At 37.1% G+C, this 18,296-nt stretch overlaps 1 protein-coding gene across 1 annotated transcript; it reads left to right on the forward strand.

Moving 5' to 3' along the window:
- The first annotated feature begins 1,835 nt into the window (after positions 1–1,835).
- Positions 1,836–2,516, forward strand: LOC124524461 (olfactory receptor 2A2-like). Its single transcript, XM_047096745.1, has one exon. The coding sequence runs from the start codon at positions 1,836–1,838 to the stop codon at positions 2,514–2,516; it is 681 nt and encodes a 226-aa protein (XP_046952701.1).
- The last annotated feature ends 15,780 nt before the right edge of the window (positions 2,517–18,296 follow it).

Consider the following 18,296-nt stretch of genomic DNA (forward strand, 5'->3'; position numbering starts at 1 on the left):
TCTATGAATCTATTATGGGAAAATAACAAAAGGTACAAAAAATTATGTATAAAATGGAGTCAGCATGGGCCATAATTTCTATTGCATGCAATATAGTTAGAAGGTAATATATTAAATCAGTTAAAAGATAAAATAGTATACAGCTGGCAATGTATGCTGCAGAAAAGTATTTTGTCATGGGGAACTTACATGAACTGATTCTAAAAGAAATAACACTGTTTAATTTTTAATTATATATGAAATTCTATGTACAGTAAGTAATGAAACACTATATGCAAATTATTAACAATGATCACTTTTGGCCATGTTTCCCAGTATTATCTCTTTAGTCTTTCATTAAATTTCATGTTTTCCTAAGACACTTTGAAAAACTTGAGGTCAAAATTTCATATGAGGTGTGTCTTCATTCACAGATTGTATCAGGCTGTTGAAACTAATCTGTGAATCTGAAATTCCCGAGAATCTATGATTGTCTAAATATAAAGAAAAACAAAAAATTTTAAATAAGACTGGAAGTATCCTTTTGCCCCAAATAAACCACTGTATCATATCAAGCTCATTTTCTTTAATCTTAATATTAATTTAGTAAAATAGATTTGGCTCTCCAAAGGAAGTCTGTAAAGATGTATTAGGATTAAACAAGTAAGTTTAAGAATTTATCATCCCCTTAACAGTTTGCATGTCAAATTATATGCTCTACTAATTAAATGAGGATATTAGAAATTTGGTAATAATCATGATAAAAATATTGTTAAAGATCCAATAAAATCAGATTTTTTTTGGAAAATAAGATTCTTCACTAAAAGGAACTAGATCTTTTTAGTGAAATAACTTATTTCAAGCTGAAGTGGGAAATAAACAACTTGAGGCTAGAACAATTTAGGACGCCAGAAGTGAGAAAGTGCTTTAAATTGTGGAGTAATAATTTTATGCTGGAGATAACTTGAAGACTCCACCTTAACCAAGATTCACGTTGTACCACCAGTATTGGGACAAATTAACATTACCTGTATATTAATGGAAGCCATTAAGAAGGACACTTTTTATATCCTATTAGAAATTTATATTTTGAACTAAAAAGGGGCAATAAATGGAAAACCCAAGTTGAGAGACATAAACAACTGGTGTTTATGCTTCAAAAATATCAATTTCAAGGGAAAGACTGAGTGATTATTTCATATTAGAGGAGATGCAATGTATGCAAGATTGCATCTTGGACCAGAGGGGCAGAAAATGCTGTATCTAGAATAGAGAATCATGCTAATGTTACATATCCTGATTTTGGTTACTTATCCTGAATATGAATATCCTTGTCTTAGAAAAAAATGAAGGGACAAATTGGCATTACGCCTACATTTTACTCTCACGTGGCCAAGGGGGAGAAATGTGTACATAGGAAAAAAAAAAAAAGAATTGATGAAGCAAACTTTAAAACAATTTGGTAAACTATATATAATCATATTGTTTTAATTTTTGGATACTTATCTGAATAAAAATTTTAAACTAAAACATTGGACAAGAAAAAGTCAAGTAGGGACAGGCATAAAAGCTTCCTCTGAGTTCATAACTTTCCTTTCCTCTGAGTAAATAACTTCAATTTTCATTCATATCCAGTGTTGACCTTTCTATCACACTTCAGTCCTTGATAAACTTTCATCAAGGAATGGGGGGGGGCAACCAATCGTGGACCAGAAATCATCCTGGTGGGATTCCAGCTCAGTAAAGACACTGAAGTGCTCCTCTCCTGTGTCTTCTCCCTGTTACATATCTGCAACCTGCTGGCAAATGGCGTGATCTTGGGACTCATTTGACTAGACCTCAGACTGCATTCCCCCATGTATTTCTTCTTTTCTCATCTGGCTATCATTGACATATGCTATGCTTCCAGCAGTTCGCCCAATATGCTGGAAAACCTAGTGAAGCACAAAAAAACTATCTCCTTTGTCTCGTGCGCTATGCAGATAGTTTTGTTTGTGACTTGTGCTGGTGAAGAGTGCCTGATTTTGGTAGTGATGGCCTATGACGGGTTCGTGGCAATCTGCCATCCGCCCCAGTACACTGTCATCATGAACTGGACAGTGTGCATGCTCCTGGTCATCGCTATCTGGGCATGTGGATTTTCCCTAGCCCTAGTACATGTAATTCTCTCTCTAAGGTTGACTTTCTCTGGGCCCCAGGAGGTAAACCACTTCTTCTGGGAAATCCTATCTGTCCGCAAAGTGGCCTGTGGTGATACTTGGATCAATGAAGTTTTTGTCTTTGCTGGTGGTGTGTTTATCTTAGTTGGGCCCCTCTCCCCAGTGTTGATCTGCTACGTGCACATCCTCTGGGCCATCCTGAAGATCCAGACAAAGGAGGGGCGCAGAAAAGCCTTTTCCACCTGCTCCTCCCACTTCTGTGTGGTTGGAGTCTACTTTGGCATAGCCATGATGGTTGACTTGGTCCCAGACAATAGTCAACGTGAGGAGCAGCAGAAAATCCTTACCCTGTTTCACCACTCTTCAACCCATTGCTGAACCCTCTCATCTACAGTCTAAGGAATGCTCAGATGAAGGCTGCTTTTAACAGAGCATTGCAGAAAAAGAGGGCAATATGAAGAATGGTAGAATTTTTCAGCAGGGAATTTGTCTTCTCAAGAGATATGATTGCTGGTGTATTAAAACTCAAGAAATTTCCCCAAGAAGATTCATGATTTGATGGTGAGAATTATCAAAAGAGTTAAATTAGCCAGGTAGCAGAATAGAAATCCCTGAGTTTCCTCCATTCCTCCTAGGAGACAATAATATATAGATCAAATAGCCATTATGAGAAACCAGTAGAGAGGCTGCAGCACCTGGAGAAGCACAAAGTCAAGAAGAGTTACAGAAAAGTGATCAGGCAAGGTTGTGATATTTTTCCTGTCCTAGTCACTCCCCATCCCTGGGCCCGTGTGGCATGATCAGAGGATTCCTTCCTAACTCCACTTTCTCTTTGGATGAAAGGAGAGGAGTGGACCATGGGTATTACATTCTGGCTTTCAGAGATGGCCGAGGAATGTTTTCCATCTGGTGTGATTTAGAGACCTGCTGGGAATGGCGGTCTGGGGGCCATCTTGCGGCCCCTGAGAAACAAACACTAACTTATAGAGCTGTAGGGGGATTGTAGCATCTCAGACAAACACCAGGGGGAGCAAGTGTTTACAGGCTCCAGAGAAGAAGCAGGCAAACCTCTTAACTGAGAAAATCCACGCACCAGTTCAGAGAAACTACGTCCCCATTAAAGCTTGAAAAGGTCCGCAGAATCTCTAACAGGGCAGATTGCCGAAGATCTTCCCCGCCATGAAGCCAGTAAAGGCTGGGAGAAGTAGCTGTTTTTCCAGAAGCCCACATTTCAACTCAAATTCACAAGATATGCCAAGAAACTGGGAAAACGTGAGCCAAAGGAACAAAGTTCATCTCCCGAAACTACCACTGAAGAAATGCAGATTTGTGAATTACCGGACAAAGAATTCAATATAATTATTTTAAAGATAGATGCTCAATAGTCTCAAAGAGAACACAAATAAACAACAAACCAAGGAAAATGATGCATGAGAAAAATGAAAATATCACCAAGAGATAAAAACTGTGGAAAAGAGCCAGACGGAAACTCTGGAGCTGAAGAATACGAGAACTGAAGTGAAAAATTCACCAAGGGGTTCAGGAGCAGAAGTTAGAAGCTAGCTGGGGAGAAATGAAAAAAAAAAAAATGAAACACACAACAGACCCCAAATGGAATGTTGCAAAAGCAGTGCTAAAAGGGTGGCTTACAGCATAAACTCCTACATTAAAATAGAATAAAGGTCGCAAATCAGCAACCCCCACTTTATGCCTCCAAGGACCAGAAAGAGAAGAAAAACCAAATCCCAAATCAGCAGAAGGAAGGAACTAATGAAGATTAGGGCACAGGCAAAGGAACTAGAGAACAGAAAACCCCTCAATAAAAGGAGGAAAAAATACCAATGAAACCCAGAATCGGTTTTCAGAAAAATTCAACAATATTGGCAAGCACTTGGCAAGCTGATAGCAAGAAGATATGTAGAAGAGTCAAAGTCATGGAAGCAGAAACACAACAGTGGTTATAAGGGATTAGGGGAGGGAGGAATGGGGAGTTATTATTTAATGGGGACAGAGTTTCCCTCTGGGATGAGAGAGTTCTGGAGATGGAAGGTGGTGATGGTGATGGCATACAGTGTGAATAAGGCCACTGAGCTGTACGTTTTAAAATCAATAAAATTTTATATTTTTCCACAATATATTAAATGCTTCAGTTGATAACTGTACAAAAAGCAGTCTTGATCGATTATACCACCATAATGAGAGTTGATCGGTCTACCTTCACAGGAACATAATTTTAATAAAGATAATGAGGATCGTGAAGTAAATGATGAAGAAACTGTAAATTCTGTTTGAAATCATATCCAAGTAAATGATGAAAAGTTGTGGAAATCTTTAACTTAACTAGAATTACATAAACAATTTTAAGACACATTTCAGGTTATGATAGGATAAAGTCAATGAAGTCCGTTAGAAAATGCTTCAATGGTCCTGGAAGCTAAGGTTTTGAGCACTGATTTAGTGTTACATTTACTTCTGGCTTATGATAATTGCCAGTATTTCAAGATTGGCTCACCTGTAGAGACTCTTGGATAAATTTTTCTACCTATATTTTTAGTGTTTGAATCAATCCATCTTAAAATGGTTTGGGGTGAAACCAAGAGATGGGACATAGGTTTGAAATCATCAACATCACTTAATCTTTCACGGTGGCAAAAGCCCTCTGGATTTGTGAAACCAGAGTGAGCAATACTCATTATGCTAATATTTGTAAGATCACTTTTACACAAAGTGTGTTTTTCTGTAGTTGTCAGCGAAAGCATTTCCTTTAGTTCTGAAAGTGTTCTCTTTTTTTTAAAAAAAAATTATATCTGTATGTTTTTATTTGGGATTAGATTTCTGGACTATATGGCAAGTGTATGTTTATAAAAAAATTGCCAAACTGTTTTCTACAGTGATGGCAGATTCTCACTAGCAATATGTAAGAGTTCTTCTCTTTTTTCTCAAATTTTTATTTAAATTCAAGTTAACATATACTATAATATTGGTTTCAGGAGTAGAATTTAGTGATTCATCACATACAACACCCAGTGCCATCACAAGTGCCCTCCTTAATGCCCATCGCCCATCTAGCCCATCTAGCACACCCACTTCCTTCCATCAACTCTCAGTTCTTTATTGAAAGTGTTCTCTTTATTAAGGACTGTCAACTGAATAACAGACTTAACTCGATATTAACTTGTTTATTAGATAAGTCATTAATGCCCTTTTTAAAAAAAATTATGGACTTTATTGTTAGTACCATTTTCAAGTTACACAAAAATTGAGTGCTAAGTTGAGAGTTCCATATACTCCCTCATCCCTTCTCATGCTGTTTCTCCTGTTTATAGTGTCTTGCATTACATGTGGTACATTTGTTACAATCAATAGGCCAATATTGATATATTATTATTAACTGAAGCCCATAGTTTACATCAGTGTTCACTCTGTCTCATACATTCCATGACTTTTGACAAATGTATAATGACATATATCCACCATTACAGATTCATACAGAATAGTGTTTTTAATTTAATATTCTTAAATATTTTTAAGTCACCTCTACACTCAACATGGGGCTCAAACTCCCAATCCCAAGACCAAGAGTCTCACGCTCTGACTGCGCCAGCCAGGCACTCCATCACAGATTACTTTCACTGCTCTACAAATCCGCTATGTTCTACCAACTCATCCTGCTCTTGCTCTCCCCAAGCCCTTGGAAACCACTGATGCTGAACCATTTTTTAAATATCTTTAGGTTTTTATTTGAATTTCAGTTAGCATACAGTTTAATATTAGTTTCAGGTGTATAGTAGAGTGAACACTTCCATACACCTGGTGCTCATCAGAAGTGCACTCCTTAGTCCCCATTACCTATTTAACACATGCCCGACTCACGTCCTCTCTGGTAACTATCAGTTCTCTATAGTTAAGAGTCTGTTTCTTAGTCTGCCTCTATTTCTCTTTTTTTTCCCCTTTGCTCATTTGTTTTGTGTCTTAAATTCCACATATGAGTGAAATCCTATGGTATTTGTCTTTCTCTGACTTATTTCGCTTAGCATAATACTCTCTAGCTGCATCCATGTTGTTGCAAATGGCAAGATTTAATTATTTTTTATGGCTGAGTAATATTCTATTGTATAAAAATATCACATCTTCTTTATCCATTCATCAGTCAATGGACACCTGAGCTGTTTCCATAATTTGTCTATTGTAGATAATGCTGCTATAAACACCAGGGTTTATATCCTTTTGAAGTAGTATTTTTGTATTCTTTGGGTAAATGCCTAGTAGTGCAATAGCTGGGTCATAGGGTAGTTCTATTTTTCACTTTTTGAGGAACCTCCATACTGTTTTCCAGAGTGGCTGCTCCAGTTCATGTTGTCACCAACAGTGCAAGAGGGTTCCCCTTTCTCCACATCTTCACCAACACCTGTTGTTCCTTATGTTGATTTTAGCCATTCTGATAGGTGTGAGGTGATAGGTCATGGTAATTTTTATCTGTATTTCCCTGGTGATCAGTGATGTTGAGCATCTTTTCATGTGCCCGTTGACCATCTGTGTGTCATCTTTGGAAAAATGTCTATGTATGTATCCTGCCTATTTGTGAATTGGATTATTTATTTTTGGGGTGTTGAGTTTTAGAGGTTCTTTTTATATTTTGGATACTAACCCTTTATCAGATATGTTATTTGCAAATATCTCCCATTCAGTATATCACCTTTTAGTCTTTTGATTATGTCCTTCACTGTGCAGAAGCTTATTTTGATGAAGTCCCAATAGTTTATTTTTTCTTTTGTTTCCTTTGCCTCAAGAAACATATCTAGAAGGAAGTTGCTATGGCCAATTTTTTGTGTATGGGGTAAGAAAGTGGCTCGGTTTCATTCTTTTGCATGTTACTGTCCAGTGTGCCCAACACCATTTGTTGAAGAGACTGTTTACCATTGGGTATTCTTTCCTACTTCGTCAAAGATTAATTGACCATATAGCTGTGGGTTCCTTTCTGGCTTTTTTATTCTGTTCCATTGGTCTATGTGTCTCTTATTGTGCCAAGATCTCCTCTTCTAATTACTACAGCTTTGTGATATAACTTGAAGTCCAGCATTGTGATGCCTCCACCTTTGCTTTTCTTTTTCAAGGTTGCTTTGGCTATTTGGGGTCTTTTGTGGTTCCATACAAATTTTAGGATTGTTTGTTCTAGCTCCATGACAAAATGCTGGTGGTATTTTGATAGGGATTGCATCAGATGTGTAGATTGCTTTGGGTATTATAGACATCTTAACAATATTTGTTCTTCCAATCCATGAGCATGGAATGTGTTTTGATTTCCTTGTGTCATTTCCAGTTTCTTTCATCAGTGTTTTAAGTTTTCAGAGTACGGGTATTTCACTACTTTGGTTAGGTCTACTAATAGGTATCTTACTATTTTTGGTGCAACTATAAATGGGATTGATGCCTCAATTTCTTTTTCTGCAACTACTGATCTTATTAATACCTCCATAATTTTGCCTTTTCCAGAATGTGATATAGTTGAAATCCTACAGTATGCAGCATTTTCAGATTGGCTTCTTTCACTAGCAATACACATTTGAGGTTTCTCCATGTTTTTTCATGGCCTCATAGGGTCATTTCTTTTTATTGCTGAATAATATTTTGTTTTATGGACGTATCACAGCTTGTTTATCCACCTACTGAAGGACATCTTTGGAACTTCTAAGTTTTGATAATTCTGAATAAAGTTGCTATAAACATGTATGTGCAGGGTTTTTGTGGACATAAGTTTTAACTTTAGGTTAATATCAAGGAGCTTGATTTGCTGGATCAATGGCAAGAGTATGCTTAGTTTTGCATTAAGTCACCAGACTATCTTCCAAAGGGGCTGTACCATTTTGCAATCCGACCAGCAAAGAATGAAAGTTCCTGTTGCTCCACATCCTTGCTAGCATTTGGTGTTGTCAGGGCTTTAGACCACTGTCATTCTAGTAGGTATGCAGTGGGTGGTATCTCCTTTTTGTTTTAATATGAAATTTTCCAATGACATATGCCACAGAGTATCTTTGCAGGTGCTTCCTTGCCGTGTCTCTTCATATCTCTTGCCCATTTTTATTTAATGAACTTTATTTTTAGAGCAATTTTATATTCACAGAAAACTTGAGTGGAAGGTATAGAGATACCCTCCATACTTTCTGCCTCCACACATAACATCCCCCACTTTGGTGGTACATGTGTTATCATTGATAAACCTATGTTGGCACATCATTGTCGCATAAAGTGCATCATTTACATTAGGGTTCAGTCATAGTGACCACAGAGTCTGTGTGTTTGGACAAGTGTATAATTATGTATATCCACCAGTATAATATCATACAGAGAAGTTTTACTGCCCTAAAAATCATCTGTGCTCCATTCTCTCTGTTAACCCTTTGCAACCACTGATCTTATAACAGCTTCCACGGTTTTGACTTTTGAGAGTGTCCTACAGATGAAAACATACAGTATGTAGATTTTTTCATATTGGCTTCTTTCACTAGTAATAGGCACTGAAGTTTCCTTTGTGTCTCGTCTTTGCTTGATAATTCGTTTCTTTTTAGTGCAGAAGACTATTCCAATGTCTGGATATTCCACATAGACATAAGTTTTCAAATCCTTTGAGTAAATACCAAGTAGTGCAGTTTGGTAGGTCACATGGTAAAAGAATGTCTAGTTCTGTAGTCTTGTTTTGTAATCAACTGCCTTCCAAAGTGGTTGTGTAGTCTTGCACTCTCTCCAGCAATAAATGAAAGTTCCTATTTCTCCACATCCTAATCTGTGTTTGGTATTCTCAATGTTCTGGATTTTAGTCATTCTAATCGGGATTTGCATTTCCCTGATGACATCATATAGACCGTTTTTCATGTGATTATTTGCTATCTGTTATCTTCTTTGAAGAGATGTCTGTTAGGGTTTTGGTCCATTTTTAAATTGGGTTGTTTATTTTCTTGTTGAGTTTTGAGTTCTTTGTGTATTTTGGAATCAAGTCATTTTTCCTCTATGTGCAAAGGTTTTCTCCAGTCTTTGGCTTGGTTTTTCATATTTTTGAAAAAATGTTTTATGTTTATTTATGAGAGAGAGAGGGAGACAGAGCATGAGCAGAAGAGGGTCAGAGAGAGAGGGAGACACAGAATCCACAGCAGGCTCCAGGCTCCGAGCCATCAGCCCAGAGCCCTCTGTGGGGCTCAAACTCACAAACTGTGAGATCATGACCTGAGCCAAAGTCAGATGCTTAACCAACTGAGCCACCCAGTTTTTCATATTTTTAACAGTGTCTTTCACAGAGCACAACCTTTTAATTTTAATGAAATGCAACTTATTTCTCTTTTGATAATGAAGATTTTTTTATTTTCAATGGGTTAAGATTTTTTTCTTGTGTGAATACAGGACTGTTGACTTCCAAGCTGTTTATATGATTAAATAAAGACCAGAAATCACTAACTTCTCTTTGAATTTGTATTGGGGTGGCCACAGAAGTTAGAAATGGATTTATTTTTTATAACATATTGAAAATAAAGCATGACCATTCCTATATTACCTTATTATTCATGCTGAAACATATTACCACAAACTTAGTGGCTTAAAACAACACAAATTTATCATCCTGTAATTCTAAAAGCCCTAACTCTAAAATGGGTCTGCAGGGTTGTTTTCTTTCTGGAGGCTTCAGGGGACAATTTATTTCCTTGTTCGTTAAATTTTCCAGTCTGCCCACATTCTTTGGTTCCATTTTCAGAATAGCATGTACTTTCCTCTCTGACCTCCTGCCTCCCTCTTACAAGGACTCTTGTGATTATAGTGGCCCCTGTGAATGATCCATGATAATCTCTGCATTTCAAGATCTTCAACTAAATTCCTGGAACTAGGATGTCGAAATCTTGGTGGGGCATGCATTATTCTGCCTACCAGATGCCCCAAAGATGCACCTACTAGGAATAAAGGTATTAAGTCTCAAAATTTTAACAGTGAATTGTAAAATATATATTATCTCCTTTGATTATCATTACCCAATAATTTCAAGAAGATAATGTGCTAGCGTGCCACAGTAATTCTCTGTCTCTGATTCACCTATCTCAACCAACAGGTCACCTATTTTTCCTGTTTTGCTTACTGCTTATAAAGCCAATTTGAAGGAAGTAATTTGCATTTGTTGCGTAATCATGTTTACACCTTATGTGGATGTAAATGTGCTGGGATAAATGAAAAAGAATGTTGACACCTTCTGATGTGACTTGCCCAATGGAACAGAACTGGAGCAAGAATCCTAGAATGATAAAATAATAAAAACATTTTGAAGATGTTTTTGAGATTAGATTCATATAGCCTATCATCTGAAGAATTGTACAGTAAGAGAAAGAGAAGTTACTCTCTTCTGAGGTTATGAGTCATACCAGGGAAATATGAGTGGGAATTCCGGAAGGATTACAAAAGCAGTAAGAGTTGGTAAAGACTGAGGAAAGCAGATGAAGCCTTTCAGAGCAATTACTCAGTTCAAAAATTTCTTACGAACTTTTGAAAATGAGTAGATCTTCAGTAATGAGAGCAAAGGATTTAGTTTCTGTACTACTCTTGGTGCTGGTAGTTGACAGAATGGACAATTATTTCTCTAACTTCACAATCCACATCTATAATATGGACATAACATGTTAAAATAGTATGTGTGATGTATATATCTGAGGTCCTGAAAGACAATAAGTGCTAAACTGATACCAATGTCATTATGATAATCTTACTTTACTTCCCAATCTTATTCTTCAGTGGATGAAAATAGTCATCTTCTTGAAAGGATTTACTCCCCTTAGAGATGACAGAACAGGCTCCTAGGCACCCATTTATTAGATATCAGGGAACACAGATCTTATAAACCACCTTTGAATTAGAGAACTATTATACATCCAAGTGTTATGTCCCATAAATTGCGGTCTTTTCCTCAGGTTATAGCCTTTGAGATGTTCGGAAATCGATTTGCCTTCTATAAGAATGTATCTGCTCTTTCTCTTCCCATATATATTTTCCTCCAGAGACCATCAAACACAAATGATCTTTAGCAGGGGTGCCTGGGTGGCTCAGTCAGTTGAGCGACTGACCTGATTTCAGCTCAGGTCATGATCCTAGGGTCATGGATGAAGCCCTGCTTCAGTCTCTGCACTGAGCATGGAGCCTGCTTAAGATACATTCTCTCTCTCTTCTCTCTCTAGCTCCCTCTCTTCCCTCCCCCTGCCCTTCTTCCCTGCTCACAAGCTCGCTCACTTGCTCTCACTCTCTCTCAAATAAAATGTAAAAAAATGATCTTCAGCAAATGTTTAGCAAAACTTTTCCCCTTAGAAAATATGCATGTATGTATAATGAGTACGGGCACCACCCCCAGGAAAATAAAAGTTCTCAAGAGAGTCATGAAAATTGTATTGAGCTGATGATCATAGATTACAAACTTTGCTCCTAGAAGTGCAGAGAACAGCTACATTACTCTCCAACATCATCAGAAAGTGGAGTAAATATTTTCAACCTTGGGATTTCTCACTTTGGAGACTGCTGGAAAGGGGAATAGGTCTCCCCTCTGTGGGACTGCTTCTAGGTTAAAGTAAAATCCTAATGTAATAGCCAGAGATAACACCACCACATTATTTGCATTGGTAGGTGGCTTAGGGTATGGATTATTGCAGTAGGACGAGGAAACAGAAATCACCCGGATGATGGTGAATCAAAAATCACATCCTGGATGTCTGTCTTGTTGAGTCAGAGTTTGTGTTCAAGGCAGCTGCACTGGCAAAGAAATTCTCCTGGGGAGCTCTTCCTGGAGCCCAGGTGAGTGTGGACATCCTGACGTCATTTGACATCACTCTCCACATTACCTCCAACAGTGTGACTAGGTGTGGAGGCCAGAACAGGTACTTACATGAAAATGAATAGGAGGCAAAGAAAATAGGAGACTCCTTGTCCAGTCTATGGCTCTCTGGACTCAGCCATAAGTTGAAAGAACTTCACACACATAGATGAAGGTATTGATGTGCAAAGATGGAAGGCTAAGGATAAAAAAATGTAGCTGTGGATACCTTCCACCAGCAGAATTTTCAACATAAAATTTGCTACTAATCTTGTTACCACTGAGTGACTGGCAATCAGCCTAAAAACAAAAGTCCTAGTGATAGTGTTTATAAGCAAAAATTTATTGCCTTCCAAAATGAAACAGTGAAATAGTAAAGGATGACTTCGAGTTAGGTTGAGTTCTGTTCTCCCAGTTTACTCGTAAGTGATAACATATATCCTACTATGATAGCATCTGTCTTTCAGGAAATATTTTTCTGGTCCCAGAGTAGAATAAGATGAATACCAATACTGCTGGATTCTCTCAAACAATTGTAGACACAAAGATATATAGGAAAACTTCTTAGCTCAAGAAACATTTTTCAGAGGTTCCTATGTTGTATGTTCAGTGGAAACATACAGCAGGGGAGGAAGTGCTTTTACTATTTTTTATTTTCATGAACCGATGAACTTTAATTGTGTCAATTAACAAATTGAGCTGTTGTTCAACCATCAAATGCTTTTATATTTTCTCTCTTCCATTGCTGTAACGATTTCATGCTCTGTGATATCTTGACTTTTGGTTTTGGTCAATTAAAAAAAATAGTATCAACATAATGTAACCAAAATGTGAAATAAATGATTTAATAATCCAAAGTGAAAAATAACCACAGTTGAAGGAAAGATAATCTGGGAAGTAAGATTGTGATATACAAGAGGCAAGTGTTGGTAATCAGTAGACATAGGTTTTTTTAAATTTAATTATTAACTTTCTAATTTAGAGATTAGACATATCTTAATCATGCTGATTGTTTCTAGTGTCTAAAAAGAATGATATACTACTGATGTTTCTTAGCCAATTCTGAACTTTAGACAATTATTTTTGCAGCTAAATTTAATATCACATATTCAATACACTGTTATGCAGAATGAAGTGTCATTTTCTATAAATATGATGTCAAATGAAATGACACTTCATTTTCTATAAATACTGTAAGGGCATCATGTAAGCTGTTGCCCATAAGGAGACCCTACTCTATCTTAACTGATGCTTCTCTCAGATTTGTAGTTTAAAAACTTCAAATGTCTGCCATACATTGAAACTAACTTCAAAGTTACTTTAAGCAGCTCTTTTTCTTTTATTTTTTATTTAAAAAATTTTTTTTACATTTGTTTATTTTTGATAAAGACAGAGCACAAGTGGGGGAGGGGCAGAGAGAGAAGGAGACACAGAATGCAAAGCAGGCTCCATGCTCTGAGTTATCAGCACAGAGCCCCCAACACGGGGCTCAAACCCACAAACTGTGAGATCATGACCTGAGCCGAAGTTGGATGTTCAACTGACAGGGCCACACAGGCACCCCAGTTTTGAGGGACATTTTTAAGTATGTATCAAAATTTTTTAATTTCTTTTTTAATGTTTTTATTTATTTTTGAGACAGAGCATGAACAGGGGAGGGGCAGAGAGAAAGGGAGACGCAGAATCTGAAGCAGGCTCCAGGCATCGATGAGAGGCTTGAACCCACAAGCCATGAGATCATGACCTGAGCCGAAGTTGGACACTCAACAGACTGAGCCACCCAAACGCCCAGCTCTTTTTCTTTTAATTAATACAACTTTTTCTTTAGATTTCTCCAAACTATAACCACAAAACGGATATAAACTACAAAATGCATTTGTTATAATTTTTCCATAGGTTTGTGATAGTTTAAGAAACCAATTCCAATTTACAGTCTGGAAACAATATGTTCATAACTAATTAGTTGAATTGTTACAGTTTTTCAAATAGTTATTGTCAAATCATTAACATCTAACAGAAAAAAAATGTTCTTTAAAGCAAAAGTCACAACTTTGCAAAAACAAAAGATCTCCTATTTCACCCTGGATGTATGTATTTTTCACTGACTCTGACACTCATTCATTTAACAAAAACGTTCAGTGTCTTTTACATAATAATGAACAGGGTGATCATTGGGAAGGACAAAATGATATATGTGATAATACATACCTTTTATATGTTAAACATAGCATGTGAATTGGCTTCTGTATCACAATCCTCACTGTTTCATCTTTGACTATGTCTTAAAAAATTAGAGATTTATAGTGACAATATAATTATTTTCACTGATATCTTTGACCACGATTGCACATTTACCATCAGCTCATAGAGACTCCGCATTCATAAGGTGGTGCCTAGAACAGCCTGAATCCACCGAAGCAGTGAGGACCATCTTTAACCAGACTGTTGGAACTAAGCCTAGAAAGGATGAGCTGGCTGCCTGTCTTGTTCTTTATGGTAATTATTTTTGTATAAGCAAAGAAAGCTCTTTAATCAAGCAAGAAGTCAAGGCTCAGAATATCACAGGACTTTCATGCATTTTAAGATAGCCCTTTGAACTGCAAATATATCAGTAGCCACTCAGTGGGTAAACAGTGAGTACCTATGCATGTGTCTAAGATGGATGTCACAGCACTCTCCATTCAATATATTTTCATCTTGGAGTGCCTGGTGACCCGGTTAGGCCACCAACTTCAGCTCAGGTCATGATCTCAGAGTTCGAGAGTTCGAGCCCCACGTCGGGTTCTGCACTGACAGCTCAGAGCCTGGGACCTGCTTTGGATTCTGTGTCTCCCTCTCTCTCTGCCCCCACTCATGCTCTGCCTCTCTTTCTCCCCCAAATAAATAAACATTTACAAATATATATATATTTCCATCTTAAATCTACAGAAGAATATACAATTATTGCCAATATGTTTTCATTACTCAGATCATGCTATTGCATGGGTCTTAAACAAAATCATAAACATGAAGAAAAATTATAATTTTAGTACAAGTGAATTTAGCTCACCATGTACTGAGAACTATTTGTGTAGAAAACTTGCTGCAACTGTGCAAAATAAAAGAGCATCTACCATGTGTATTTAAATGCTGTGATGCTATGCTACATAATACATGATAAATTGATTATCCTTCTGTATAGCAGATGAGGTCCAGTTGAGAGCCTTCCTTTTGAGGTCAATTACATAAGGAAAAAGAGTAATTCTTAGAGCAAACCCTAAAATTGGGAGAAAAATCACTACATTGCATAGAGCTTTTAAAATATTGTGGGGGCACTTGGGTGGTTCAGCTAGTTAAGAATCCAACTCTTGATTTCAGCTCAGGTCATGATCTCACGGTTAATGAGTTCGAGCCCCATGTCAGGCTCTATGCTGACAGCTTGGAGCCTGCTTGGGATTCTCTCTCACCCCCTCTCTCTGCCCCTACCCTGTTTACACACTGTCTCAAAATAAATAAACTTGAAAAATTCTTGTGTATGAAGAAATGGTAAGTGCTTAACAACGAGCTTTCTTAGGGGGAAAGAGGGCCTTATTTATAGTGTTTGCCAATGTTCTAGTGTAAATACTCCTGCCACTGTGCAACCATTGCATCGCCACTGAGCATGAAGTAGGAAAGGCATGAGTACAGCCAATGCTAGTAAGCCAGTAGAAACCAGTTCCATCACATGTTTGAAAGTTACAGAGATTATAACATATCCATGTAATTCCCTATATTTCCTAGTCTTCCTTGAAACTAGAATGAATACACATGATGGTTTCTGTCCTAAAAAAGTGAGAAGTGATGTGTGTCATTTCCAAGCTACAGTAGTTGCAAGCAGGTATGTGTCATCCACCCGTTTCCCTGCTGTGATCTACTAGGAGAACTTGTGTTCCTTAAGGCACAGCTACAAAATGAGCAAGGGCTGCCTTGCCTATGTCTGCCTTTGTGTAAGTATAAAATGTATATCATTATAAGGCATCGAGGACTTGGGGTATATCTGTTGTGCTGTGGCAAGTGAGTATCATGAAGGAAGACTAAGGGTAGTGTATATGATGGAGCTTCCATTTGGAAAACTCCAAAGACCTAGCAGGTAAGACCCTAAGACAAGGTGTGTCTGAAATGTGTCAAACCATTTGAGATTCAAGGGCAGTTAGATCAAAGCAGAGGGTAAGATGAGACAAGATCTCAAGGCTGGTAATTATGGGGACACCTGGGGGGCTCAGTTAGTAAAGCATGAGACTCTTGATCTCAGTGTTGTGAGTTCAAGCCCCATGCTGGGTGTAGAGATTACTTTTAAAGATAGATGGATAGATAGATAGAAAGATAGATAATCATGAAAGGATCAAGGGTCTACACATTTAGTCAGCTTATCCCAGAGTGGATCTACAGAAGTGGACTCTACAATGAAGTTTTGCAACAGGATATTTATTAGGGATCAACACTTGTAGAAGGGACATGGAGGCAAGAAACCTACCATGCCAGTGCAACAAAGACTCATTCAATCCCACAGGCAGCTCTGAAACACACATGGCCTACCAGTTGCACCATGATGGCTGGGCCTTTGTATCCCCACCACAGTTGTTGTTGGTTCTAAGTGGCACCAGAAACACATGCACTAGAATGAGACATCACTGCAGCAGAGTCACCTGGAAGGGGCTGGTAGCTGGAGGCTGTCTACTGGCAGCTAGAGTGAAAAGTCTTCCCTTAAATTTATAGCTCTCCATATCCATCCTGTGATTGAATTCAAGTTTGAGGAGACTATTTTTCTTTTTCTGTTTTCTCATTTTCCACTTCCTAAGTAATGGTAAGAATAACCCATAGGGAGGATATTATTCCCCATTTGAGTCAGAGGTTTAAGGAAGATGCTTCCCAAGAGCAAGTATGGAGGAAGAACCTATCAGGTAGGAAACTAAAGGGGAGGATGAATTCAGCTTTGCAAAGTCTAAACTGCAGAGTTGGCCCCCTTTCCCAATGAGGGATTCTTGACCAAGTTAAGCTTTGAAATATCTGTTTCTCTTGCTTTCATTTGTCTCTAAGCAAGAAAATAAATGTTCTTTGACTCATCCATTCCACTCCTAGGAATACATCTAAGATTTTAATTAAAAAAAAAAAAACTCGTGTGTGTGTGTGTGTGTGTGTGAGAGAGAGAGAGAGAAAGAGAGAGAGAGAGAGAGAGAGATCGCACATATATTTATTGCCCCATAACACATCATAGCAAATAAAATGGACATAATCCATAATCTAATTGTCAGAAAGAGATGCATTAAGTTACAGTATATTTATGGAATGAAACAAACCCACACAACTATTAAATAAATGTCATAAAATAAGAATCTATTAAAAAATCAAGTGAAAATTCTAAATCTTCCCTTAAAAAAGTATTTTATAGAAGACAGAATACAAGTGAAGCCAGAATTGGTGAAGTCAAATGCAGTTCAATATGTATTACCAAAAGTAAAGTAGAGGAAGAAAAAAGAATGGAAAGAACTCAAAATAGCAAAATAAAGTTGTGGGTAATACTCCAAAGTTCTAACAAACCTTCATTTCCTAGTTCCTGAAAGAAAAAGAAAAAATGGGACAGATTAATTATTTGAAGACATAATGACAAGAACTTATAAAGTCTGATAAGCAATATCAATACACAGATTCAAGAAGCTCAAAGTCCTCGCAGGATAAATATAAAGAAAACTTCACTGGAAATACAGTTCATGATATTGTAATACATTGTATGGTGACAGATGGTTCCTACACTTGTGGTGAGTATAGCATAATATATAAAGTAGTTGGATCACTATGTTATACACCTGAAACTAATGTAACATTATCAATAACACTCAATTAAAAATTTAAAAAAATAATTTCAACCAAAAAAGAAAAGTGAAAACCTTACTAGAAACATACTAGTCAAACTACTGAAAAATGAAAGAGGAAAGAAAGAAAACTTTACAACTTTGGGGGGAAGAAAAAAACATTACTTTAAAAGGAACAGTAAAATTTTAGTTGACTTCTTTACCAAACATCATGGAAGCCAAAATACAATGGAATATCATCTTAAAGTAATGAAATAGCTCTAAATAGAAATTAGAAAAGAAGGAAACTGGGAATATCAGGAAGAAAGAAATAGCATAATGAGCAAAATTAGGAGTAAATCCATAGGCTTTTCTTATCCTCTTAAATTTTCTAAATTATGGTTGATGGCTCAAGCAAAAGTTATGGCATTATCTGGTGTATTCTAAATTTATGTAGGGGAAATATTAAAGATCACTATACTATAAATTGGAGAGAGTAAAGACATGAAAGGAGATAAGGTT

This window comes from Lynx rufus, unplaced genomic scaffold (assembly GCF_022079265.1).
Source record: "Lynx rufus isolate CCGP_SWC_20201006 ecotype Redwood Valley unplaced genomic scaffold, mLynRuf1.p SCAF_4, whole genome shotgun sequence".
Classification (NCBI taxonomy): domain Eukaryota; kingdom Metazoa; phylum Chordata; class Mammalia; order Carnivora; family Felidae; genus Lynx; species Lynx rufus.

Coding starts and splice junctions, on each gene's coding strand:
- LOC124524461 (XM_047096745.1), top strand. CDS start 1,836: ATGTATTTCTTCTTTTCTCATCTGGCTATCATTGACATATGCTATGCT.